General features: G+C 38.3%; 4 protein-coding genes across 6 annotated transcripts; 1 reads left to right on the forward strand and 3 right to left on the reverse strand.

Moving 5' to 3' along the window:
- Nucleotides 1-3,360: 3,360 nt before the first annotated feature.
- Nucleotides 3,361-5,991, reverse strand: LOC114519015. Its single transcript, XM_028539071.1, has one exon. It carries the CDS (start codon nucleotides 5,989-5,991, stop codon nucleotides 3,361-3,363), a length of 2,631 nt encoding a protein of 876 aa, XP_028394872.1.
- An 8,796-nt stretch (nucleotides 5,992-14,787) lies between these two features.
- Nucleotides 14,788-16,177, forward strand: LOC114519078 (peptidyl-prolyl cis-trans isomerase pin1-like). The gene is made up of 4 exons (XM_028539136.1): nucleotides 14,788-15,151; nucleotides 15,403-15,525; nucleotides 15,713-15,731; nucleotides 15,894-16,177. Exons 1-4 carry the CDS (start codon nucleotides 14,914-14,916, stop codon nucleotides 15,970-15,972), a joined length of 459 nt encoding a protein of 152 aa, XP_028394937.1. The 5' UTR covers nucleotides 14,788-14,913; the 3' UTR covers nucleotides 15,973-16,177.
- A 114-nt stretch (nucleotides 16,178-16,291) lies between these two features.
- LOC114519074 lies at nucleotides 16,292-27,585 on the reverse strand. 3 transcript variants are annotated; one of them, XM_028539129.1, is made up of 11 exons: nucleotides 27,219-27,585; nucleotides 26,702-26,849; nucleotides 26,386-26,442; nucleotides 26,029-26,281; nucleotides 24,957-24,985; nucleotides 24,742-24,823; nucleotides 23,947-24,056; nucleotides 22,301-22,502; nucleotides 18,818-19,173; nucleotides 17,520-18,450; nucleotides 16,292-17,408 (listed from the first exon to the last, which is right to left on the reverse strand). In XM_028539129.1, the coding sequence occupies exons 1-11, from the start codon at nucleotides 27,409-27,411 to the stop codon at nucleotides 16,392-16,394; spliced, it is 3,378 nt and encodes a 1,125-aa protein (XP_028394930.1). In that variant the 5' UTR covers nucleotides 27,412-27,585; the 3' UTR covers nucleotides 16,292-16,391. The 3 variants fall into 3 exon arrangements, with proteins under 3 accessions (XP_028394930.1, XP_028394932.1, XP_028394933.1); XM_028539131.1 differs by lacking the exon at nucleotides 26,386-26,442 and having other exon boundaries at nucleotides 27,219-27,584; XM_028539132.1 differs by lacking the exons at nucleotides 26,702-26,849; nucleotides 27,219-27,585 and having other exon boundaries at nucleotides 26,382-26,442.
- LOC114519076 (BTB/POZ domain-containing protein 6-like) lies at nucleotides 19,601-21,306 on the reverse strand. Its single transcript, XM_028539134.1, has one exon. It carries the CDS (start codon nucleotides 21,162-21,164, stop codon nucleotides 19,860-19,862), a length of 1,305 nt encoding a protein of 434 aa, XP_028394935.1. The 5' UTR covers nucleotides 21,165-21,306; the 3' UTR covers nucleotides 19,601-19,859.
- Nucleotides 27,586-27,948: the final 363 nt, after the last annotated feature.

A 27,948-nucleotide genomic window follows, 5' to 3' on the forward strand; every position in this document is an offset into this window, starting at 1 on the left:
ACCTTGATATATTCTGTGCAAACCCAAACTCGCTGTTGTATCGTTAAACGAGGCATATTAACAAAAGAACAACTGAGCAGAATTCATGCCAAATTGTTTCTTCAATTTGTGCCTTCCGAACGAATTCTATTCCCCATGGGAACAAAGTCTAAACCAAAATAGCCAATTTCAATGTTTTAACGCTTTCCAACATGTCATAACACAGAAAATAAAAAGACCTTATTTGATAAATAAAAAGACCTGTTTGAGCATTTTATTCTCAGAAGAAGTGGAAAACAATCCTAAGAAATAACTTTTACCTTCCAGGCAACTCCTTTAAAGACCTTTCAAAAATCAAGTTTTTCAAAGATTTTCGGGCAGACTTCTTGTGTTCAAGATAACGTGACCAGCACTTTACTGAGTATGGGTTTCTTAAGATTTTCTCTTCAAAAGGAAGATCGTCTTCTTCCTAAAAGAAGCACCATAGCATCTTGTTGATGGCCATTGCCTATAAATCCAGGCAAAATAACTAGCCAAAAGCTGGGGCCAAAAACAAACTTATGCACATGATCATGACGTTATTGTTATAAAATTATAAATTAGGAAAAAAATTTACTTGTAAAGATGCAGTCCTGCTGTTAAAACAAAGATAAATTTCATATTTATTTAATAAAACTACATTCAGGCATGAATTTCGCCATTGTAAATCTCGACATGGCGTTGGGTTGTTTTCACCCACCATTCACTCGTTATATCATAAATAACATTTTCGAACTCACTATGATTAGATTCTTGGTTACTTTTATTCGAACCAAAGTGAACGAAAATTCATACACTTTTTACTATAAAAATAATAAAATATATAACGTTGCCTCCAGTTATGGTATAGAGATTAGCTGGAAAAAAGAAAAAAAAAACACTCCAAACCAGTGAACTCAAAAGAACTGGAAGGCTACCTCCGGCCGGAGATTTGAAGCCAAATTTTGGGGTCATGCCCAGTCTTTTCACGCAACTAAACACGCGGTTTTTTGAAACTTCAAAAATAATACTTCAACATGCAAGCACTAAAAACATCTTTTAGAGAACATAAAGTGCGTTTAGCACTGTATTTTTACGATAAAAGCATCCGTGAAAACTACAGAGTAAAGTATACTAAATTTATCTGTATCAAATTCGCAATTAAATTGCCCTTTCTCCCTTCCGAACGAGGAGTGAAGCCGGGACAATTCAAAAGTGTTTGTGTGAATTCACATTTCAACCAGTTAGTATTTTTAATTGTTGAAATATAAGCATATGAAACGGGCGTAGGAAAGTTTTTAGGAATAGAGGTTAATTTTACCACGGTCATGCTAAGGCATCCCATTTTCCAAAATGGGCAGTTCTTATTGGAAAATGGGATGTTATAAAAATTGCAGTTCTAAAAATTGAGTCTTGGATAGAAAATTTTGAATTCCCAAGATAGTTTCTTAGAGATTACGTATACATTTTCCAATTACTGCGGTATAGAAACTTCTGCGACATATAAGTTACAAGCAACTATAAGTTACTACTCTGACAAGACTGACACCACCCTCAATAATTGCTTTGCATTTCAAATAAACAAAAGTGTTTACTGTTTGGTTTAAAAAAGTGGACAATGTTATAAAAATTTCTGCCGTGTTTTCATATTTTCCAATTACTGCGGTGTAAAAACGTCTGAACACTCTGTATTGAAGCAACTATAAGTTATCATTCTGACAAAACTGACATCACCCTCAATAATTGGTTTGCATTTCAAATGAACAAAAGTATTTACTGTTTGGTTTGGAAAAAACAGAAATTTTTATAAAAATTTCTGTTTTTGCATTATCCAAAAAAGCAGAAATTTTTATAAAAATTTCTGTTGTGTTTTTACATTTTCCAATTACTGCTTGTAAAAACGTCTGAACACTCTGTATTGGAGCAACTATAAGTTACTTTTGTAACAAGACTGACATCACACTCAATAAATGCTTTGCATATTTCAAATGAACAAAAGTATTCACTGTTTGGTTTGAAAAAAGCGGACATTTTTATATAAATCTCAATTGTGTCCAATTACTGTGGTGTAAAAACGTCTGTACACTCTGTATTGAAGCAACTATAAGTTACTTTTCTGACAAGACTGACATCACCCTCAATAATTGCTTTGCATCTCAAACATGAACAAAAGTATTTACTGTTTGAATTGGAAAAAGCAGAAATTTTTATAAAAATTTCTGTTGTGTTTTTGCATTTTTCAATTACTGCTTGTAAAAACGTCTGAACACTCTGTATTGGAGCAACTATATATACGTTACTTTTGTAACAAGACTGACATCACACTCAATAATTGCTTTGCATATTTCAAATGAACAAAAGTATTTACTGTTTGGTTTGAAAAAAGCGAATATTTTTATAAAAATCGCGTCGCGTTGTCAAATCGCGTCCGGTCTGTCTGGACATTACAATATCCATTCGCTTATATTCAATATTTGTCATATAAGAAATATAAGAACCATATAGGCTATAGCCGTATAGGCTATAGCAATGTTCCATATAGGCTATAGCAATGTTCTCATCTCAATCTAGAGCGGTGCTTTCATTAGCCGATAAACTAATGAAAGCACCGCTCTAGATTGAGATGAGAACATTGCCATGCATGTAGCCGATTAACACATGAAAGGACTCCTCCAAGATTGAACAATGAACGTTCATGCATCGCCTTCATGTATATGTATCTGCATAAAAGCAGAAAAATATATATCCCCGCATATCCCTTATCGCTTATTCATTAATATTAACAACTGTATTTCACCTAATTCTTCCAAATGGAGCTTTAGCACAATTCATGATTAGAACAATCAATGCATATGCAACAACACATACCATATGATACTAAAAAACTTACTTGCCACGAACTTGTCTCCTACATTCTTTAAGATAAATGTACCATAATTTATAGCTGTTAAGAAATTAGAAGATAAAATTGGAGCGCTCCGAGCGCGACAGCCTTGAATAAACGTGGTTTACACCGAATCGTATAATAATTTTTATTCGATCTAAAATTAAATAATATTATGACCGTTATAACGTTAATGTGTATCTCTATTTACAAAACATATCATCTGTACTCACTTCTGTGGGGCTTCCACGTTTACATCTCAGCTACATCGTTTCAGGTTAGCTTATATCTTAAATATCAGGTTAGCTTTAATAACAGTTTGACTTTTCTGTCCGAGATCGAAGTTGCCGCTTTTTTCTCCTAACGTTAAACTTAATGTCAATCAAACTATGATCTAAGATCTAACTTCCGGTTCTATTTACATCCGGTTCTATTTACAATAATAGATGCAGCGTAGCATTCTCCCCCCAATGAAATACTTATTCTCTTAACTTTTCATTGTCATCGCCTTCTGCTGGCTGGATCACCACGATCTTTGTGATCGGTCTTGAATATTCTCCTGTAGGTGTTTTCACTTTCACGTTTCTCACTCTCCCGTCTTGTCCCGGATAAACTTCGATTATTCTTCCGCTGATCCAATTTCCCCTCACTGCGTTGTTATCCGCTACGATTACGAAGTCGTCGATTTTAACATTTCGTTTCTCTACGTTCCACTTCTTCCGCGGTACCAGTAGGGGGAATACGTCCCTAACCCATCGCTTCCAAAACGAGTTAACGATCTTCTGTACAAATTCGACTCTACGTCTGGGATTCCTGCTTTCCTCAAATGGACCTTGGGGCACACGTGTCGACGCCCGTCCAAGAAGCAAATCATTGGGACAGATGTAAGACCCGTCATCGGGGTCATTTGGTACACGACCGATGGGGCGTTGATTCACGAGATTTCCCACTTCTAAGAGACATGTGTACAGTTCGAAAGGTGTGAGGACGTGATCACCAATCGCTATCTTTAATGCTCGTTTACAACTCTTTATTAGGGATTCTGCACACCCGTTTTGGTGTGGGGCACCTGGCGTCGTGAACTTCCATTGAATTCCTTTGTCCGCACAATATTCATGGAGTTTCTTCTTATCCCAACCACTAATCATCTTTCTAAGTTCTGTAACCGCACCGACCAGATTTGTGCCGTTATCACTCAGGATCAGTGCAGGATAACCTCTGATCGCAAAGAATCTTCTGAGAGTTTGAATAAGCTCCATTGCAGTACAGTCCGTTGCTATCTCCAGGTGGACGGCACGCGCATTTAGACATGTGAAAATGACACCATAGTGTTTCGTCGTTTTATTACGTCCGACTTTGACAGTCAAAGGGCCGAAATAATCACATGATGTATAATGAAATGGTGGTGATTGTGGCGCTAGACGTTGAGGTGGTAGATTAGCCATAAATTGAGACTCTGCTTTGGGTTCCATTGCTTTGCAAACGACACACTTGTACTTGACAGCTTTAGCGAGGTCGTGGGCTCTTATTATCCAATACATTCGTCTTGTTTTGGCTGTTGTTGTTGCAATTCCCGAATGTCCACATCGGTGGGCTTCTTCTGTAATGAGACGAGATATTCTGTGATGATATGGTAACAAGGCAGGATGCCTCGTTTCGTAAGAAACGACAGCGTTATCCACGCGTCCTCCAACTCGTATAATGCCCCCAGGATCAACGAATGGGGACAATGTCTTGAAGTCGTTTCGTTTCAGCCTCTCTTTCAAGCTCATCTGGGCCAGTTTGATCCAATAAATGCGACCAAGTTCAAGTTCCTCTGCTGTCAGCGGTCCTTGTCTGGCTCCATCGTCACGCTTCATTCTCGAGAGTAAGTTATTCTTCAGTCGTAGTACCCATGACGTGACTCTAACTAACTTCTTCCAACTGGAATATGTGTTGCAATCGATAACACTCTTTGTTACTGCTGCTGACGCCACCATCTGTTTCTTCCTAACTTCTTTCTCGATTTCAATGACATCTGGTTTCAGATCTTCTTGTGGCCATTCCTCTTTGGGTCTGCGTAGGAATTCTGGGCCTTCTTTCCATCTACCAGATAATTCAGATGCTTTTATTCCGCGAGAGACATCGTCTGCTACATTGTGTTCACTTGGGATATGTCTCCATTGACAGGGCTGTACATTGCTTTGTATCTCTCCGACTCTGTTTGATACGAACGGCTTGAAACGTCTCCCTTTGCTACGGATCCAAGCCAATGTAATTGTGCTGTCCGTAAACAGAATGATTTCTTCAAATTCCACTCGTGTTTCTTCTTGTATACTCTTACATAGTCTACTTGCTAATACTGCCGCCTGAAGTTCGAGTCTTGGAATACTTAGCTCCTTCAGTGGTGCCACTCGCGACTTAGCGGCGACAAATCTCACTTCGATTGAACCACTCGAATCCACGTTTCTAATATATGCGCACGTTCCGAATGCACAACGGGATGCATCCGCAAAGATACAAAGTGTCGGAAGCTCAACTGTGATAAATGGACATAAACATCTCTCCAAGACGATGTCGCTTAACTGCTTCATTTCTTCGAAGAATGATACCCAATGTTCTCGCGATTCAGTCGAGAGCTCGTCATCCCAGCCAATACCTTTCTGCCATAACTCTTGGATCCCCATCTTCGCTCGGATAAGGAACGCTGATGTGAGTCCTATCGGATCGTATACACGTGATATCTGGCTGAGAATTGTTCTCTTTGTTATCTTTGGTGGCTGTGAATCGAGGATATTTGGTTCCACTTTGTATTTAAGAACATCGTTCGCATTGTTCCAGCCGACACCTAACACCTTTTCTTCTTGTTTTCCTTGCAAAACCGGGATTTCCCCCACTTGTTGTGTCGGGACGTTTTTATCCAGATCTTCATTGGATCGCCATTCTTTCACATTGAAACCACCTTTCGCAAGTATAACATCAATTGAGCTGGACAGTTCTTTCGCTTCTTCCACCGTGTCGACTGAGTCTAATATGTCGTCCATATACGTATTATCTTTCACCGTCCGTGCTGCTCTTGGATTTGATGTCTCGCCTTCTTCAGCCGTCTTCTTTAGTGCTATTTGCGCCATTGCCGGCGCCGGTTTGTCACCGAAAGTGAGGACATTCATTGCGTACGTATCAGGTTGTCTGTCAACTTGCATGTTCCTCCATAGAAATCTGTGCACGTGCTGATCTTCAATTGGAATGCGCACTCTGTGGTACATTTTGGAAATATCAGCACTCAAGGCTACTCTATTTTCTCTAAACCGAAGGATCACTCCAAAGAGGTTATTCAGTAAATCTGGGCCCTTTAGCCAATAATCGTTGAGGCAGCGTCCTTGGTATACAGAAGACGAATTAAAGACAATTCGGAGTGGGGTACTTTTACTTTCGGGTTTAAGAACGGAGTGGTGGGCTATGTAGTGAACAGGACCTTGATATTCCCTTATTTCTTTCTCTGTAAGCTTTCTTGAAAACTTCAGTTCATTCATCTCCGTTATTTGCTTATCGTAGGCCTTCGCGTGCTGTGGGTTCTTCTGGAGTCTGCGTTCTGTCGCTTCGAGTCTTCTCATTGCCTGATTTCTGTTATCGGGTAATTCCTTCGGATCAATCCTCCAGGGGTATGACACCATCCATTGATTATCCACTTTCTTGCACGAATTCTCGATAATCTTTGCTTCTTCTATTTCGATCGGGCTGAGGTTACTTGTGGTACATCTGCATGATTTTACTGCTACTCCCATTGATTCTGTAGTCCAGAATTCTGATAAGTCAACAGGGGCTGTGTATTTGATATGGAAGATTTGACTAGCTAGCACTGTCTCTCCTGGTTTTGCTCCGAATACAACCCATCCTAAAGGTGATTTTCTTGCTATCAAATCGCCCGCCTGCTTGGTTTCTCCAGTGTGCATTCGAGGGTGGTCGATACCGATAAGAACATCGACTTGTCCTTTACCCCGATTAATCCTTTTTTTAGTTCCAGCTGTCTTACGATCTCCTTTGTGTCAGTTCCTGAAATATCGTCACTGATAGTAGGAATACCGATTGCTTTTATGACAAACTTTGTTTTGTTATCCGGTGAGCCAACTTGAACTTTATATGCTTTCGTTGTGATCTCCTGCTCTTCACCTCCAACTTTCGTCAATGTAATGGAGACGTTTGTGCCTGTCAGGCCGAGACTTTCCGCTGTTTCTTGTCGTATCAGGCTCAACTGCGCTCCCGAGTCCAGAAGTACGTTGCCCCGCTTATACAGGTTGCTTTCTCCACTGATATTAGCTGAAATCACAGGAAGTAGGGCTTCTTGATTTGTTGTCACTGATGTGATGATTGCTCGTTGGTTGGCGCTTCTGTGTAGAAGGGGATGGTGAAAGTGGACGCATTGGACATCGTTTTCTTTCTCTGTGCATTGCTTCCTTCGAGAACAGTTCGACATTTTGTGATTTCTAAACAACTGTAACAGGCATGATTCTCCTTTGCTTGTTGTAGGCGTTGGTCTAAACTGAGGGATGCAAACTTGGGGCATTGATCTAGCCAGTGTAATGAGGTTTTGCAAAGCCAACAACGGTAACTCGTCTTTCCATCTTCTCCTTCTAATGATCTCTTTACATGGTGGATTGAATGCTTTCCGCTTGTTCGTAATGGTGCAGAAGCTCTCATTCTAGACTTCATCTCCACACTCATCCATGTCATCAAGCCATGCAGCGTTGCTTGTTCGCTCCTTTTCTCAAGATCACGTGACCAGACTTTTCGGTCGTCAGAGCACATCTTGTTTTCGATAATTGCTAGTACATGGCTGTTGTCCATATCATTCGGCAAACCCACCTCCTTCAGCGTATTATAGCTTCTCTTTACTAAATGTACTAGTTCGAAAAATCTGGCATCCTCGTCATCGTTGAGCGCTTTAAACTTAACAATATCTTGCATGATTGTATCTGATACTACTCTGGGGTCTCCATAGATCGAGTCCAAGTACTCCTACGCTGCGTCATAGTTAGTGCCAATACCTCTAATTAACTCAAGCGGTTTTCCGTCCAAACATGTTCGTAGAAATGTTATAGCATCACGTTTGGAATATTTAGTTTCGATGGCGTGCTTGAAATCTGACCTAAATATCGCGTACTCTCTTACGTCTCCCGAAAATCTAGGCATCTTTGGTTTTTGCATTTTAAACGCACATGTGCTGTTATCAGTGGGTGAATCTCCCCCCGTCGCACCAGCTTCACTTCCGGTCGGGTCTGCGCTTGAGGTCTGCTGATCGTCGTTTTCAGCGGCCGTCACTAAATCATCGTTATTATTCTCACTTTGTTGCACTGTATTTTCGTTTTGAGTGTCGCTTCCGACAGGTTGCACGGCTGGTAAACTTTCTTCCTTCTGTTTCTCGATACTTTCTAAATGCAAATTGCCCTCTGTTTCACATTTCATAAACATGTCCTGGCATTCTTCTAGCCATGCTTCTTCCCGTTCGAACTCCACATCGTCCTCGATTAATTTTGTGAAATCTTCATGCTTAATTATCAACTTCTCGTATGCTTCTTGCAGCTTGGTAAGCGATTGTCTAATCTCTTCAGCCGGTCGCCTTTCCTGTAGTGCATATCTCAATGCTTTCCCCGCTCTAGTTAACGCCGCTTTAGCGTTTCGACGCCCGATCTTAGCTTCCTTTGATGTATTATTTTCGGACATTGTAGCTGTAAATATGAACCGTTCCGTGCCTCGCTCGTCGCACTCTTTGATGAGTTTATTATTTGTCTACATAGAAATCGAATGATGGAGCGCTCCGAGCGCGACAGCCTTGAATAAACGTGGTTTACACCGAATCGTATAATAATTTTTAATCGATCTAAAATTAAATAATATTATCATTCACTTTATAGTATTCTCAATTTTGATTGGTTAATTTATTGGTTAAACAATAATAGATGCAGCGTAGCAAAAATTAAATTAAAGAATTCACTTTTGCCAGGTGATTCCCTGTCATATGTGTGTGACAACCCTATATAATGCTGCTTTTGCTGTTTCCTTCATTGTGTGTGTGTCAGAGATGTTTTTTTATTCTTCAAATGATTGCATAGAACATTAGTTTTAAGGGAGAGACCGACACCACGCTCAAAAAATTGCTTCGCATTTCAAATGAACATAAGTATTGGCTGTTTGGTTTGCAAAAAGCAGACATTTTTATAAAAATACCGTATAGTTCATAATTTATATACATGCATAGGATGTTGTTTAGGTGTTTGATGGTAATTTGGCAAAAAACATTTGTCAAAACATTTTATTTAATACTGTAAAAAAATTGAAAATTTGAATATTCTCTTCAAGATTTATTGAATTATTCTCTTAAATTCTTAAATTTATTCTTCTTTAATATTCTCTAATCTTTTCAATTTGATTTAAAACTGTGAGGGTAATGAGGCTTGTTTACATTTGTAATTTTTGCAAAAACTCAACAACAATTTTTTTCTTTATGGATCGGACTGAGAAAACCCGTCTGAAATTGCAGGAAAGCATATAAAAGTTATTGTTATTTCATAATCTTAGACCCATCTCGGACTCATCTTATGAGGATGTGAACAACACGTTTGAACTTGCTCTTGTTTTCATGCACAAGGTATGTTAACTTGGTTTTTTTTCGCACGAGATTTAAAAGCACTATTATTTATCAGTTTATCTGGTCTTCGTAGCCTTAGCTTTCGGCCTCGGGCTGTTTTTGAGATCTTGGGAAATATTTCCCAATACGGACCTCCAATCTGGTAAATAACACACATATATATATACATATATATTTTGGATTCATTGATATAACCGGGTGGCGCAAAAAAAAAGTTAACCTGTTTGATTGAGTATAACTTCAAAACTAAGAGGCCTGTTACACTGAAATAACTTTCGTTAGATTCGTGAATGTCTAAATTAAAATTTGTTATATACCATGTGTATTTTGATACAGTATTCCCAGAGATTTCGGCGTTTAACTTTTAATACGTGCTTTTGAAAAGTGCAAAAATTAGTAAAAAATGACATAATAGCTAAATAAGTAAAGATAATAATGTTCGTTTTGAATTAAGCACACAACAATAAAGTACTATGCGTTCATTTTCTACCGTGCAATTCAACGTCTATTCATTTTGAAAAGCATGCCCTCCAGCATTGATGCAACGTCTTGCTCGCGTGACCATGGTGTCAAATGAACGTTGGATTATTTCATGGTTGATGTTGCGGCATTCAGTAACAATTGCTGCACGAAGCTGTTCCAAATTGTTTGGTTGCTGACCATGCGGCACGTTCCAAATCTTGTGCTTTAGATACCCCCAAAGGAAGAAATCACACACTGCGAGATCAGGAGAGCGGGGAGGCCAAGGCCAATCACCGCGTTTACTCATCACACGCCCGGGAAATTGACCACGAAGATACTGCATGGTCGCGTTACTGGTGTGCGAAGGAGCTCCATCCTGCTGCCAGAACATGACATTTTTATCGATGTTATGAATGCGAAAATCTCTTTGTACGACGTTGTCACGGATGATTCGTAGATACTTTTTGGTGTCAAGATTTCCTTGGACAAAGTGGGGACCCAAAACAATTCCTGTCCTGGTCAAACCAACCCAAACCATAACTTGATCTGCTCCTTTAAAGAATTCAACATAATGATCGGGTGGGTGACCATCCCCATGAACTGCGTATTTCCTGACATTCCTTGTGTTTATTTCCGAATTTAAGCTGAAAGCTGCTTCGTCGGATACTATTAACTGATCCAGGAAACCAGGGTTTTGCTGAACAGCAGTTACAAATCGATTACAGAACGCCAAACGCTGAGCCGGATCACCATCTATTAACTTCTGCCTCCGAATTAATACATACGGGTGGAATTTGAGATCAAATTTAACGATTCTCGGAAACGTGCTACGGCTTAATCCTAAACCATTTCGCCGCGAAGATCGTTTACCGTTTTCTGTGAGGGACTGTCGAACTAATTCGATGTTTTCAGCTGTTCGCGCCGTTCTTCTTCGACCGCTCCGTCCTTTATTTAGATTATGACAAGTCCCTTCTCGCAAAAACTTTCTAAATGTTTTAATAACGGTTTTTTTACTAGGGGCAGGCATGTTATCCCAATAAATTGGCCATCGTCGTATGACTTCTTGAGCATTGTTAACCTTGATATATTCTGTGCAAACCCAAACTCGCTGTTGTATCGTTAAACGAGGCATATTAACAAAAGAACAACTGAGCAGAATTCATGCCAAATTGTTTCTTTAATTTGTGCCTTCCGAACGAATTCTATTCCCCATGGGAACACAGTCTAAACCAAAATAGCCAATTTCAATGTTTTAACGCTTTCCAACATGTCATAACACAGAAAATAAAAAGACCTTATTTGATAAATAAAAAGACCTGTTTGAGCATTTTATTCTCAAAAGAAGTGGAAAACAATCCTAAGAAATAACTTTTACCTTCCAGGCAACTCCTTCAATGACCTTTCAAAAATCAAGTTTTTCAAAGATTTTGGGGCAGACTTCTTGTGTTCAAGATAACGTGACCAGCACTTTACTGAGTATGGGTTTCTTAAGATCTCCTCTTCAAAAGGAAGATCGTCTTCTTCCTAAAAGAAGCACTATAGTATCTTGTTGATGGTCATTTTTACCATTGCCTATAAATCCAGGCAATATAACTAGCCAAAAGCTGGGGCCAAAAACAAACTTATGCACATGATCATGACGTTATTGTTATAAAATTATAAATTAGGAAAAAAATTGACTTGTAAAGATGCAGTCCTGCTGTTAACACAAAGATAAATTTCATATTTATTTAATAAAACTACATTCAGGCATGAATTTCGCCATTGTAAATCTCGACATGGCGTTGGGTTGTTTTCACCCACCATTCACTCGTTATATCATAAACAAGATGCCCGCTAAGCATTAACCTCGCGTGCATGACTCATGAGGAGCGTCGGCAATTATAGTCATCGACATTCAGTGTTTCAGCATGCCCACCGGGGATGCGCATATCACTAGGGATCTGAGCATGGGGATACCCAAAACACGGGGATGCCCATATCAACGTGACAGCGACACTCCTTGCTGGCTGAAAGCGAAACGCTGAACCATCAGGAATTGCCGTCTCCTCGCCTTTCTCTGCGATTACATACAGCTCCCTGGCGAGTCAAGGGATTATCGATAGCACGTTGGCTATCTCCATGCCTTTCTCTTCCATTGCATAAAGCTTCCTGGCATGTCAAGGAATTGTCGACAGCACGTTGACCGTCTCCTCGCCTTTCTGTGTTACATACAGCTACCTGGCGAGTCAGGGGATTGTCGTTGAAAAACAAACGAAGGATACTAGGATAGCCATATTTCTCAAAGAGCTTGTCGAAATTGCTCGCTATTGATCAGGAATAGAGAAGCAATGAGATTGAAAACAGAAGGGTGAGCCGGCGAGCAGATCATGCGTCGTGGCCATCACGCCACGATCACGCGCTTAATTTCGCATTCAGTTTTATATATGGCGCTTAATTTCGCATTCATTCAAATATGGCGCCGGATCTTGGCCTCAACTGGCCTCAACCAATAAAATTCTCGACACGACAGAAAAATAAACGCTGGGCAAATTAAGACCTCGCTGCGCTACGCACGCGAGGTAATAACATTTTCGAACTCACTATGATTAGATTCTTCGTTACTTTTATTCGAACCAAAGTGAACGAAAATTAATACACTTTTTACTATAAAAATAATAAAATATATAACGTTGCCTCCAGTTATAGTATAGAGATTAGCTGGAAAAAAAAAATAAAAACCACCCCAAACACCTCCGCGCGCTCACCTTTTTTCAGCTGACCTCTATACCACAACTGAATGCAACGTTATATATTTTTAAAAAACGACCAGTCGTTCAGAAGCAAATAAACTAAAACACTGAATTTAAATTTAACCCAGGGTTAGCGCTAACCTAGCTTTGAACAACTGGCCTTAAAGCTGTAATCATTGGATTTATGGCTCTGAGTACAATATTGTTTGGTTGGCCAGCCAAACTATTAGCTGAGTCCAATCTCGCACCCAAGTGGTAAATTAATTAAGCCTGGTCTCTAAGCAGTAGAACAGTAAGCAGTAGCCAGCTGTAGGATATAATTGCGTGCCAAATCGTCTTATTTGTGGTATCAGCTTGCCTACGCCATACGAGCAGCCAAACTGCTTACATTTCAACAAGTATTTTTAAATGTTGAAATATAAGCATATGAAACGGGCGTAGGAAAGTGTTTAGGAATAGAGGCCAATTTTCCCACGGTCATGCTAAGGCATCCCATTTTACAAAATGGGCAGTTCTTTTTGGAAAATGGGATGTTATAAAACCTAAAATGGGCAGTTCTAAAAATTGAGTCTTAGATAGAAAATGTTGAATTTCCAAGATAGTTTCTTAGAGATTACGTATACATTTTCCAATTACTGCGGTATAGAAACTTCTGCGACATATAAGTTACAAGCAACTATAAGTTACTACTCTGACAAGACTGACACCACCTTCAATAATTGCTTTGCATTTCAAATAAACAAAAGTGTTTACTGTTTGGTTTAAAAAAGTGGACAATGTTATAAAAAATTCTGCTGTGTTTTCATATTTTCCAATTACTGCGGTGTAAAAACGTCTGAACACTCTGTATTGAAGCAAATATAAGTTATCATTCTGACAAAACTGACATCACCCTCAATAATTGGTTTGCATTTCAAATGAACAAAAGTATTTACTGTTTGGTTTGGAAAAAGCAGAAATTTTTATAAAAGTTTCTATTGTGTTTTTGCATTTTCCAATTACTGCTTGTAAAAACGTCTGAACACTATGTATTGGAGCAACTATAAGTAACTTTTGTAACAAGACTGACATCACACAATAATTGCTTTGCATATTTCAAATGAACAAAAGTATTCACTGTTTGGTTTGAAAAAAGCGGACATTTTTAAAAAATCTCAGTTGTGTCCAAAGACTGTGGTGTAAAAACGTCTGTACACTCTGTATCGAAGCAACTATAAGTTACTTTTCTGACAAGACTGACACCACGCTCAAAAATTGCTTCGTATTTCAAATGAACAAAAGTATTTGCTGTTTGGTTTGGAAAAAGTAGACATTTTTTTAAAAATCTCAGTTGTGTCCAACTACTGCGGTGTAAAAACGTCTGTACACTATGTATTGAAGCAAGTATAAGTTACTTTTCTGACCAGACTGACATCGCCATCAATAATTTGCTGTGCATTTCAAATGAACAAAAGTATTTGCTATTTGGTTTGAAAAAAGCAGACATTTTTATAAAAATCTCAGTTTTGTCCAAATACTGCGGTGTAAAAACGTCTGTACACTCTGTATCGAAGCAACTATAAGTTACTTTTCTGACTAGACTGACATCGCCTCCAATAATTGCTGTGCACTTTCAAATCAACAAAAATAATTGCTGTTTGGTTTGAAAAAAGTGGAAAATGTTATAAAAAATCTCAGTTGTGTCCAATTACTGTGGTGTAAAAACGTGTGTACACTCTGTATTGGAGCAACTGTAAGTTACTTTTCTGACAAGACTGACATCGCCACCAATAATTGCTGTGCATTTCAAATCATCAAAAGTAATTGCTGTTTGGTTTGAAAAAACTGGACAATGTTATAAAAATCTCAGTTGTGTCCAATTACTGTGGTGTAAAAACATCTGTTACTTTGTATTGAAGCAACTATAAGTTACTTTTTTGACAAGACTGACACCACCATAAATAATTTCTATGAATTTCACCTGAGCAAAAGTACGTATTTTCTGTTTTGTTTGAAAAAAGTGAGCATTTCCTACCTCCTCCGCAGCCACATTTCTATAAAAATTAAAAATCGGAAGAAAATATTTCTTATAAAGTGGAAGCATCCATCATGTGAAAATTATAGTGCAAATTAGAAAAATTGAATCGAACAGTTTGCGAATATTACTGTAAAATTTATTAACATTTAACAGTGAACTTTTAATATTAAATATTTAATAGTAAATTTCGTTAAAAATGTCAGATAATCTTCCAGAAAATTGGGTGACGCGTACTTCAAAATCAACAGGCAAAACATACTATTTTAACCTCCAAACAAACGAAAGCCAGTGGGACAAACCAGGCGATGGTGGTGAAGAAGGGAAAGTTAAAGCATCGCATCTTTTAGTTAAACATAACGAATCTCGGAGACCCTCCTCCTGGAGACAAGACCAAATCACAAGGACAAAAAACGAGGCATTAGAAATATTGGAAGGTGATAAAATTGTGGCCAAACTTTTTTATTAAACAAAATGTTCAGCTACAAACGATGTTAGCTCAAGCCAGATTTTGATTGACCCTGTACAATCGAACACTTTGAACACCCACTAGATTCATGTGGATAATTTAACGTGTGTGTCTCCATCGCAGGTCATTTTCCATGACACATATCAATGGCCTCTCTATAGAACCTGTTTTGCTTTGCAACACCTGATTTTCTTCTGTTTTGGACTTTTGGTAATACAGGTTATATCAAGCAAATCCAGTCAGGTGCCTCAACATTTGCAGAACTTGCGGAAACTGAGAGTGATTGTAGCAGTGCAAAAAGAGGGGGAGATTTGGGATGGTTTGGACATGGTCAAATGCAAAGTGAGTACTGAAAATTAGTGTTTGCAATGTTATTTTGAAAGTTGATTAAGACATGTTACATACATGCTTTATTTTGAAAGTTGATGTAACATATCAGTTAGAGTTACATGTTTAAGAAGCTATACCAATATAGTTTTGAGAATAATGAGATGTGCATTGAGTGATATGGTAAATTTTTTCATTACAGAACCCTTTGAAGATGCAACGTGAGTAACTGATTACTCAAGTTTTTTACCACAATTTAAGACACATGGAATTCTTTTGCAATCTGAGTTCCTAAGCCTTGTAATACCAAAGTAAAATATACACTTTGTTTGATGCTAATTGATCACTCTCAATGAAATATTGATCTTTTGTTTTATTTATAGGTATGCATTAAATGTTGGTGAAATGAGCGGTGTTGTTTACACTGATAGTGGCATCCACATTATTCTTAGGACTGGCTGAAACAAACTATTAGTTTTGTAAATACATATAAATTGCATGCAAGGATTGTACTTTATTTACTATCCAATTGAATACATAATTTGTAACCAGTAATATCATTCGTTGTATCGTTCAAAACAGTTTCAATGGTTTTTTATGTCAATGGTTGTATATTTCACCAAAATAATCACCCAAGCTTTTAGACACAATGCTCAAGACCTGACATTCAAATTCTAGGTGGTATTAAAACACAGGTGAAAAGATTGTATGCAGTCATATTTTTACCCAACTGGTCAACATTGTATTCCTAGGGAAGAAGGGGGCATGAGATGCTTCAGAGAAATGGGCTACAAATATAGGGAGATTATAAAACGGCAACTCTAATCTTATTATAATTCGTTTATTTATAAATATACACTACATTTAAACATCGACTTTATTCATGATAATCCTTCAGAAGAACTATCCTTATCTTCCAAATTCATCAAATCATCATCATCAGTGAACAGTAGAAGATCCGAATCAATCTTAATTGGCGACAGCAGATCTGACTCAACATTAAATGGCATAAGTTCAAAATTACTCGGAACTTTAGGGATATCGCTCGTATCAAGAATAGATCTCACATCGTCACCAGGAAATAACAAACTCCTATGAGAACCTTGTATTTCTCTGATTGAACCAGACTTATGCACAGATCTCTGTGCACTCACCGCACTGAGGTTTTCTGAAGACTTTGGATGCTCTTGAGCTTCCATAATTGGACTCTTCTCTGACCGTTCTTCGTTGATTTCATCATTTTGACACATTTCAACAGTCACAACTGTATTTGGCGTTATTACATTTTCTTCACTTTTTCGACAAGTATTGTCCTCAAGCGGGGACACAGTTACGTCTTCTGTGCACGTCGCTTCACTATGATGCGCTGTATCGTCTTTGGAGTGCCGGGTTTCTACTATTTCCAATGAAGTTTTGTCTTTTGAGCTCTTCCTTTTGTCTTCTGCGCAATGATTGATTTCCCTTTTTGACCCTGAAGCTCCATTGGTTGAGTCCAACATTTGGGCTTCAGTGCCCACGGCCTCGTCTTTTGTGCACGTGATTTCGTCTTTTGTGCATGTGATTTCGTAATTTGTGCATGTGATGTCATCACTCGATAACTTCGATTGTTTTTCCTCCATGACAACATCCGTCGCTTCATCTTTTGTCGACGTCACAGACTTAGTAGATACGGCATTTGGTAGCGTGTTCATAAACTCTTCTGTTTCACCTGCAAGCGAGTCTAAAAGACGCAATGTATCTTCGATCGTGTATTTGTCGCTATTAACCATGTCCTGCAATGTTTCCTCAGCCACAGTAAGCGCAGTGCTATCTTTATTTGGCATGCTGTCCAGCGGTATTTCTTCCTCAGTCTCACTGATAATCTCGCGAGAGATAATATACTCTTTCTCTTCTAAGATCTAGAGAGAGAGAAGAATGTAATTTTAACCATCTTCACCAACAAAAATATGCATGGTCGTACAAAATATTCAGATGATGTTAACAAAATTCATGATATAATAAAAACCAACCTGTTCCCTAATACACACTTGATCAACGGACCCTTGCTTTTGGTTCAAGCTTTCCAAACTCTTATTTTCTACTGTTATCAAAGTTTCCGTGCTACTACTGGCACCATCAGCATTACTAGCGGTGGCTGTGACAATGTCTATATTTGGAACAGGTGAGGGTGTCGGTACTGGTGGAATGCGGATGCTACAGATCTTACCAAGTTCGACGTTCATCTTGCGCGGTGTCTCAGTCACATGACCTGGACGCGTGACGCTGGGGACTGGGACAACTGTGAGAGAAGCTGGCATCTTTGGTAAGATAGTGGGTTTGTAGACGCCCATGTATGTGAAGGATTTTGGTAGTCTAGGTGGATGAGGCTTCCAGCTAGATTCTCCGGTGTAAGAATAGATTGAAAGACCTAACGAGCTATGGTAACCACGTAACAAGCTCCTAGGCCGATCGGAATTCCGTACATCTAAATTACTCCGGGACGTTATTCGCCGGTGGTCGAAAGCTCCTCCACTTCGTAGCTCGGCCCAAATATCCGAGGGTATATTCGTTCGACTGCTTGGACTGACGGCTCGGTCTGACATCCCGGATTCTCGGTCAGATACTTTATCTAAACCGGGACTTTGGACTTCGATATTACTTTGGGTGCTGTTAGTTTGGTTTTGACCGAAAGACATTTTCGAAAACTCGTTCCCAATGTTCATAATAGTCCCTTCGTTGATTTCTGCTACTTCTTGAAGCGATTGCTCAATTTGAATACCCGAACTCCTGACCAATGGAACCTTTGTATTTTTCTCTGTTTCATAAACCTCTCGCAACCTCGTATTGGACAACGAGTCCTTCGTATACGGCAGTCGTCGGCCGGAACGATGTCGTCGAATATCACGAGATCCCGGAGTCGCTGGGGTAGGGGCTGGAGTGTCAATCTTCTTAGGTGAGACTCTGTAACCGAAAGTTAGCAAAGTTTAATGGATTTAGGGAGTGTGATTGATTTTCACGGGTATATACTCGCTCAAAACAAACAACCACCCAGGACTTATCCAACGCATAAAATCTTGAAATGAGTATATAACATGCTACTGGCAATGATTTAGTCCTCCTAACAACAGCATGTTCTTGTTTGACTTCATAAAGACTAGTTTCAATACATCAAAATCTCAGGTAACCTCGGGTAACTTTGGGTAACCTCGGGTAACCGAGATCACGTGAACAGCCCCTATGATGACAACTCATCTAATTACAGAGTATATATTATACCATAAGGTATATATTATACCATAAGGTACAGTGTGAATGAATATCTCGTTACCTGTAAGCTGAAGTGAGATGGTTTCTTTCTTCTGCTTCCCAACTTGGCCCAGTCGTTTCCCTCCAAGCTTCTTTCTTGCTCATATCTGCGCACACTCTTGTTCGACTCTCACTGGCAGTCTTCGGCAGATACAGAACGGGTTCCATCATGACGTCAAGGTCAACGCAATGAGGTATTGAATTCCTACAATGGTCCCGTTGCTTCTCGGGGATTAAACCCCAGGGAATTGCGATTGACGGTAGGGGTAACATTTTCCGGTACTCCAAATCTGATGTTGGTTCCACCACGATACGACCTGTTCGCTTCTTCTGTCGTTTGTCTTTAGGCCGTTGGAATAATTCAACAGTGTTTTTCTCCTGAAAATAAATAAGATGTTTATCAAAACAGATGAAAACTGATAGTGTATTCTTTAGGTAAAAGCTTTACTTAAACTGGTTATACGACCATGAAGGACCAATAAATGCTTTAAGAATGGATAGACATATTTAGTATTCATTGATAGAAAAATAAAAAATTCAAAAGTTAGGTGGCAAATGGGAGATATCATCAATGTTACATGAAGTTAACCCATAATATTTCAGTCCAAATGGAAACGGGAGTACGTCAATTTGTTCCAAAGGGTTGCACCATGATGCAGCCTACAAAAGCCCAATGGCGCTTCTCGCGAAAAATTTTGCTCGCCAAAATTGGCGTGATCTGATATGTGTCGCCCTCTGTCACGTTGTTTCCCCTTTTGACTTATATGAAAGGCGAGTTAAAAAGTTATGAATTAGGTATGAATAAACAGCAAATCATCATCTTCAGCAGCTTTATTGACAAAATACTTGACAAAACATAGAAACACAAATAAGGTGCCAACCTATCACTCATAGCACATTCAAAATATATATTATAATAACTTAGAAAGATGAAAATTATATCACTCCAGTCATATTTTTAGGCAGTGGCAGTGGTCTTCTCTATTCATGCATTTACATGCCTCTGCCTATTTGTAGTCACCACTCTGTAATATGTATGACGCAACCGTTTATACAACAGAAAATCATGATACTGATATCATAACTTCCTCAAAACGTCCTTCAGACTGAGCCGAGCCAAAGTCACAGTTGTAAGGTAAATACGCTTCCAAAAAATTGATACTGATATCACCCAAGTGTAAGACATTTTTATCAATCCACTCATAATACCCAAAAGAACTGCCACCGATGACCGCTAACAACATTACAAAATCATCACGATTCACAAAAACAGGTGTCGGAAACATAACATAACCCGCGCACACATTGGTATGCGGAATCTCGGAATCGCACGAGCCGCTGGGATTGGACTTTTTAACATACAAAGTGACTTTATTTGGTCCCGCATAAAAGCGAACCCCGTGAAGACTTATATCTTTACTCGCCGAGAAGCTGAGAAAAAAATACGTGTTATCCGAAAGCGACTTTGGTACAACTTTGGTTGGCAAAAATTTTGGACAGACGATAGTTCTCAATCTTTCCTCTCTTGTCGCTTCGCTCCACTCCAACGCTGGCGAATAGATTCCATTAAACTTCTCGTAAATGTGCACCATTTCGTTGGTAGAAAGCAAACGAGATGGGGAAACGATTTGAGCGAATTCTTCTTGAGTCATTGCCAAGAATCGTATTTCATGAATGGCATCGCCAATTACATTTCTACGGCTCTCAGGAGTTTGGTCAAGATTATTTTTTGCGCACTGATAATCAGCCCACTTCAAAACTGCTTGAAATAGTTCAATCTCAGGAATTTGTAAGTTCTTTCGCTTGAGCAGACTAACCAATGTCGCATGGCGGATAGAAGAGAAGCCTGCGGACTTGATGACTTTGTTTGGAAAGCTTTCTATGACTTCCCAACACTCTTCAACAAGCTCCATCTGATCATATTGCATTGCTTCTTCTAGAATACTCAATGCTTCGGTTGGTTCTAAAACACTTGAAAGTTCTTTACTACATTTATTCACCAGAGAAGGCACTGTGTATTTCTTAGCCAGATACATAACTGAAACAATATTTGTTGAGGTTAAATTGCATTCATCTGTGTATAAGAAAGTCAAAAATTCCATCATGCTGTCAGGGTCTGAGTCGCTGATGTGTAAAGAATTTGTCAACATTTCTGCCAAGCCGCCGCTGAATATTCCGTGAAATGCTGAGCTGCTTGTGCATAACACGTACTTGTGAGCGTAGAACTTTTGCTCTGAACCCTCGAGTGTTATGAGGACATCGCTCATAAGAGGGTTGTTCAGCATATGTCGGTTTCTCTCCAGAAGAGTGCATTTTGTCGCCTGCCAATCCCAGTCCATGTCTTTTACTTCGAGCGATGCCATCTTCATACACCATGCAGTGATGCAGATTAAAGATAACCAAACCAACTCGCACTAAAACTGCTTTATTCTTACTTAACGCGGTCTTGTTTTCTGAGCAGTGCACATGTATGTACTGTAAAGCGGTTGCAGGCGTGCGAGCATTAAATATCCATATCACCCATCAATCAAATCGATTGTTCTAAAATACGTCGAGTTAATGATACGTGACAAAAACAATTCAACATGGCTTATTTGCATTTTAAAGAATCCCCCAAAGTATCCTCGGGGCATCTTTAAGCCAGTTTTCCACAAGGCGAAATTTTGCATGCGGAGCGGAATTTTTCTTTGTTTTTCTCACATTAGCTCTGCATGAAAGCGCACAGAAAATGAAAAATTCTGCTCCGTGCGGAAAATTCCGCCTAGAGGAAAACAGGCCTTAGAAAACGCAATCCACCGTTTCGTACATACGTATTTTCATAATGATACTTTAATATTTAAAAACAGTAATGAATATATTTAAAAAGCATCAGGCATGCGTTTGTCAGTGCGGAAATTAAACAAAAACAGCAACTGAACATGCTTCGAAGGTTAAAAAGACTGTTAGTTTGGCTAATTTGCCGATACTACAAAAATTGAGGTAAGGAGCACGGTGCTTATAGAATGCTTTTGCAAATATGGGAACGTATGAGGGAGAGACAAAAATGTCAGAGCGTAAAGTGGGGGGGGGGGGGGCGACTAACCGGATGCCCAGCTCTACTGAAAAAAATATCTTCTGTCGTTGATGACAAACAAAGCATGTTCCTCATTTTGGAAATAAGGTAAGAAGTATGCTTATGACTTATTTATAAAGGTCTACAGAAAAACACAGTGACTAGTTACGTCAATTTGAGGCATATTATTCAAACTAGATGAGAAAGCACGTGGCAATGACCATGCGAGTCTCATCAGTTTTTCATTGTCCTCAGGGACCTGGGTTATATTTGCCAGTTAATACGGTTAATTATATTTCTCACAGTATATTATTCGAGTAACGTGCTTGGTGACAATTATGTTTAAATGCAAAAGCTATAGTCCTGAATAAAACAATTTAGGGAAACGTATTTAAAATACAGATTCTTATTTAATTGTAACTGGTGAAATTTAAAAAAACTTTAAAACCTCACCTCAACTTTAGTGTTTTTGTCTTCGCCAGGTGTTGCCAATGTCGCAGAAATATCAACAAGAACTTTTGTACTGCCCGATTTCTTTAACCCAAAATCCACATCTTTTTCCTTTCTGGCGGTGTTTTGCTTCTGTTCAATGATCTTTTTCGTTGCTATTAATGATTTTGGTATGTCTTCCTTGGTCAAAGTCATGATATATTCGCTATAATGAAGAAGAAACGAATTAGACTTGAAAGACAGCGAGTGACAAGTACTTAAAACAGCTGACAGGAGTCATGAGGAGGTCTGGAAGGATGAGCTCAGGGGGCCCCATGTAGAAAGGAAATGTCGTCGAATTTTGACATATTAAAATTTATAAAATTTCACCGCATAATGTAAAATGGGGGATCGTCAGCAAAAGACTATACGATTAAACCCAATGACGTACAATTGAAAGAAAATGAGCCATCAAATGGTTGTTATTGCAATTGTTAAAAGCAATTCCCAACCGAAAAAAGCCAACCGAGTAAAGCTAAAATACACTTCCGCTATCCCTTGTAATCATGGAATATTTTTGCTCATTTTCATTGGAAAATTGTTGTCTAATTTACAACGGGTTTTCCGCTTTCGAACATCTGCTGGGTGTCTCGAATTCAACCTTTACATGCAACCTTTTGCCAAATGAATACGAATGACGATTGTCGAATAAGGAATGTGTAAAAGCACAAAAAACACATACGTGAACAATAGAAAATACATAATTTGGATTCAAGATGTTTTTCAAGATGATAATTGTAATAATAATATTCTAAGCGTTTTTAATACTTTATTCAAATAATTGAAATAGTATAATATTACGTAATAATAGAAATAATTACAATAATTGAAAATGTTCACACATCTTAATGTTATTAACAGCGAAAATTTTGATATAGCTACTGCAAGTACGGCAACTACAAAGCAGTCTATCTAGTCATACATGGACAAAAGAGCATGCAGGTGAAATATGAAAAAAATTATTGCCGTAGCTACAAAGTCGACGATATGACTATTTATTGACTGTAATACCAGGACAAAATACCTGACCACAAAAAAAATAGCATCACATACTGTAATTGCATGATAAAAAGACGCCACACACCATTTAATGCACTAACAATATTACTGTAACGTTCAGCCGCTGTCTGAACGCTGAAATGTTATCAATCAATTTCAGCGCAGGTGATCAAAAAAGGTGTAGCTAATTTACTAAATGATATACGTTCTATATATAGACTCTAAGTCTATAATATGCCCTGGACGCTTCTGCACTCCTGGGGCTTGCAAGAAAATGGAGATTTTTTAGAGAGATATTGCGAATTTACTGGAATAAAATTAACGATGACCATTGTGGTTACCCAAACAACTGTCAACGCAGTTTGCAACATACAAATTAATTTATCCACATGCTCGGCCTTTGTTTATCAGAAAATAATAAAATAGACTCCTGATTCTTAGCAGCTAGTGCAAACTTGGACTTTATAATCAAATTATGCCTATAACAATATTTCACATTCTGAATTCTTATATACACTACATTAATTCTGAAATCTGAATCGTCCAAAGGTGACTCAATACAGTTAATAAATAATCTAGGAACGCATTAAAATGGTCTACGTTTTACTTACCCTTCAGACATGTAGTCCACAGGCTTAACATTATACATTCTACTCACAGGTGATCTACATGGTGAGTAGGGCTGGCCGCCAGTGGGGACCTTTGATGACGTCTGAGGTTTCTAAGAAAAGAAAGTTGGGAAACGTCAGCGACAAGGGAAAAATCGTTGACAAGTTGAAAATTCGTCAAAATGGTCCCATAACATTTTTTCATTTCGCTTTTTAAAAAACTCTAATACTGGATTTTCGCTTGCAGAGAAATAGTCCGTTTGCGAGATATTTATGCTGTTGAAATTTTTCGTTTATATAGCAGAAAAAAGCCTAACCAGCCTAAAGTTTGTTGTTAATTAGCCCAGAACTGATACAGGGCCTCGTTAACAACAATTATTTCACCGACACAAAAGATTGCAACTAAGGACAATACCAAAAACCATGACCAGCCGACAATTTAAAAAAGTAAAGTAAAAAGCAAATTCCGAATAAACAAGACATCTTGAGAATCAAAATATAATTCAAACAAGACACAGATTGAGACTGTAAATTTTCGACTTTATTACAAAGTCATCTTCAGACAGAATGATTCATCATTCTGTCTGAAGATGACTTTGTAATAAAGTCGAAAATTTACAGTCTCAATCTGTGTCTTGTTTGAATTATATTTTGATTCTCAAGATGTCTTGTTTGTTCGGAATTTGCTTTTTACTTTAAGGACAATACGACATGCAACAACAACCAACCATGCCACGCAAGAATTAAATGAGCCCCTAAAAAATCGCAAGCTAAATTAAGAAACAAAAGTTTATATACCTTTTTTCTATCCTCAGTGGGTAAAGGCAGCATATCTTCAATAGGATTTTTGAACCCTTTCCTTTTTTCAGATACAGCAGAGCTGAAGGAAGGATAAAAGGTGGCCGTTGTATAGTTGCAAAAAGCTAAACAAATGGTATATCATGCATATATGGAATATCATATGCATGGTTACCATATAATATACTTTAGTATATCTTCTGAAACCTCCCTACCTCGCTCTAGTGACTTTCTTTCGTCTCTTCTGTAAATTATAAGAAAAATAAATCAATTCAGAACAAGATATGCATACGAAACTCGATCATAATTTCATATCAATCAAGCACCGCGGAGTGTTAACAAATTCGTTGAACAAAACTTCTATCTCCAGAAGTATCTATAGACTATCCGCATTTTAAAATACGAGTTGAGCTGTTATTTAGCCAATTGGGGTTGAAAACGAGTGCCCTCGCTTAATTAACTCATTATCGTCTTTTCTTTGGACAGAAAAATAGCGAGAAAAGCTACAAAAATGAAAAGGAGAAAAAATATCGGCGAAGAAGGAAATTTTTTGCCAAAATTTTCGTCACTTTGTCCACCAGGCTTAGTAAAGTGACGTTCCAATATAACCAGGGAGCAGCGTGGCAGCGTCTTCAAATAACTTCGCAGCAATGTGGTATAACAACTGCCTAAAATAGACAAAACACTTCTCGACGTTTCGACCTCAGGGCCTTCGTCAGGAGAGTTAGTATTCCAGAGTTACCATACTAACTCTCCTGACGAAGGCCCCCGGCCCAGGTCGAAACGTCGAGAAGTGTTTTTGTCTATTTTAGGCAGTTGTTATACCACATTTGATGCTTGGTAAAGTGACGTTTCATCCAAAACATACAGTACCGTTACAAAGTCTGAATTGGTGCATGTTTTTATAGTTAGGGCAACTTCCACTCTCGCATTTTTCATGGGCACGTACACGTAAAAGTCTAAATCCTTATATATGTCCTATTTGAAAAAGCTAGGTGAATAAAACGAAAGAACTTAGTTTTCCGCATATTTCAGTATGCATTTGTTGGCCCTTGTGTTAAATAATACAAATTTGAAAGCATTTAAAATTTACGCAAGTGAAAGGCAGCCCTTAGTAACCCTTTTTATATTGACTAATTTGAGTGGAGCTCAACCAAATGATTAAGAACACTTTTCATCAACATTGTATACTGCACTGAAGGGCAAAATGATATGGAATTGCACACATTTGCTGCATTCCTTTCATAATAGCTAAAAACTAAATCAGTTAGTATGCAATTTTCTTACCCTTTTGGCTGGACACCAAACAAGATAAGCTGTTGAGATAAACATGTCCTGCCACCCTTGACACACTTCATTGTAATCATAGATTTCATGAAAATTTATTTTAGCCATTGTTTCATCTGTAGGGTTGTCAGCAAGGTCCATATTGTCATTGAGAATTTCCTTCCAATCGGTTGAAATATGTTTTTCTGGGAGACTTGGTGAAATAGGTGTCGTGTGAGGGGCCTGGGCTCTAAGTGACGACTGACAAGCTGGTCTAAGATAAAAACAGAAATTATCTTATATTTCTTGTGCATGCATGATAACTCAGTTTTGGTCTATGCAAGCAATGTCAAACATGCAAGTCTCACACATACATACTGTATGCTGACTGACGATTCTTTATGTTCAGCTTTCCATGCAGTCATTGGTTTTTTACTGGCAAAAGTTGTTAAATGTAATATATATTGTATATCAGTGTATGTAATATATAATATATAGGTTAGTGTTTCAAACTACAATAAATGAAGGCTACTTTCATACTGCTACACATTATTACATCACTTGGAAGGACTGCTTTAAATTCTGGTTGCAGGCTGGTAAATGACATATTCCTATCTCTACTATCATTCATTTCTGAGCTATCCAGTTTCAGTAAAAAAAAATTAAGAAACTTCAATAAAGAAATCTAAATCACCTTGTTAATTGATGCACTGCACAGTTAAGCATATGTTGTTTCTCCTGCTCAGCTTGATTACCGAAAATTTGGCCTTGATTGCCGCTGTTGTTTGGGGTAATCAAGTCTTTTGACATGTCAATAATCTTTAATGTAGGCAATGAGTAACCTAAAGTGACAATGTTATCATTTTTCAATTAATTGTAATAAAGTGGAAGGTCTAAAGTTTTTTTAGAGACATGACATTCCCTTCCCAAGTGGGGGGGGGGGGGGGCAACTGGCCAGATCCCTGATTCAACTTTTTACCCTCAGCCCTTAATAATTAATTATCACTCAAAGTACCATGAGACAAAATATGACAAAATTTATGACCAGTATCTCTTAAACCTGATATCTTTACTCACAGTAAGTTGGTTAACATATATAGTCATATGGGCGCGTCAAATTATAAACGGCCTCACCCTACTGAATCTGACATACTGTATTTATACACTGTAAACATCAAAGAAACATAAATCAACTGCCGATGAACACTTACTCTGGTTATCTTTCAAATGCTGTCTCATATCATCAAACCTTTCGCTGCTCGGATTGCTTACATCGTCCTCTTGTAGGATATTATTTCTCTTCCTGACAGCCTCGCGAACACGGCGCACATTGCTTTGCCAGCATTCTGGGTGCTGACATAGCTGATCCCTGCATGTTTCGCCGTTATTTGCTACATACAACATCGCTCTTCTTTCTGTCTCTTTTTTATTCCCCTTTAACGCCCTTAAATCGCAAGATTATGAGAGTTTTTGAGCCCTAAAGCCGCGTATAAACAAGACTGTACAGTTTGCTTGCTCCAATGCTTGCTCTTTTCCTGTTAATCCGTGACGTCATGGCAACAAGGAGTAATCATTGTTGCTTAGCAACAACGTAGTGAACTAGTGAACTTTATTGACCAGTAAATTCTGGCAGTAATTCCACAGAACAGAAACCTATCAAAATTCAAAAAGAGTACATTTGCTGAATTTATAACATACATTTTGATGGCTCAGAAGCTTTGGTAGTTGTTTACACTATAGTTGAGTCTGTTGAGTCTGTTGAGAAATGAGAATAAGAATGTAAAATGCAAAACGGAGAAAAATTACTCTCGTCACAAGTAGAGCAAGAATATACTCCTCCATTCAATTTGTTGAACAGAGAAAAATAGAAACAATCATATGATTTATATCTTTTTAGATTAAAAATTTAGATGAAATATGAAAAATTATCATAGGCAGCGT

The sequence above is a fragment of the Dendronephthya gigantea genome, unplaced genomic scaffold (genome assembly GCF_004324835.1).
Source record: "Dendronephthya gigantea isolate DGI-Jeju-01 unplaced genomic scaffold, DenGig_1.0 000012F, whole genome shotgun sequence".
In the NCBI taxonomy this organism is placed as follows: Eukaryota; Metazoa; Cnidaria; class Anthozoa; order Malacalcyonacea; family Nephtheidae; genus Dendronephthya; species Dendronephthya gigantea.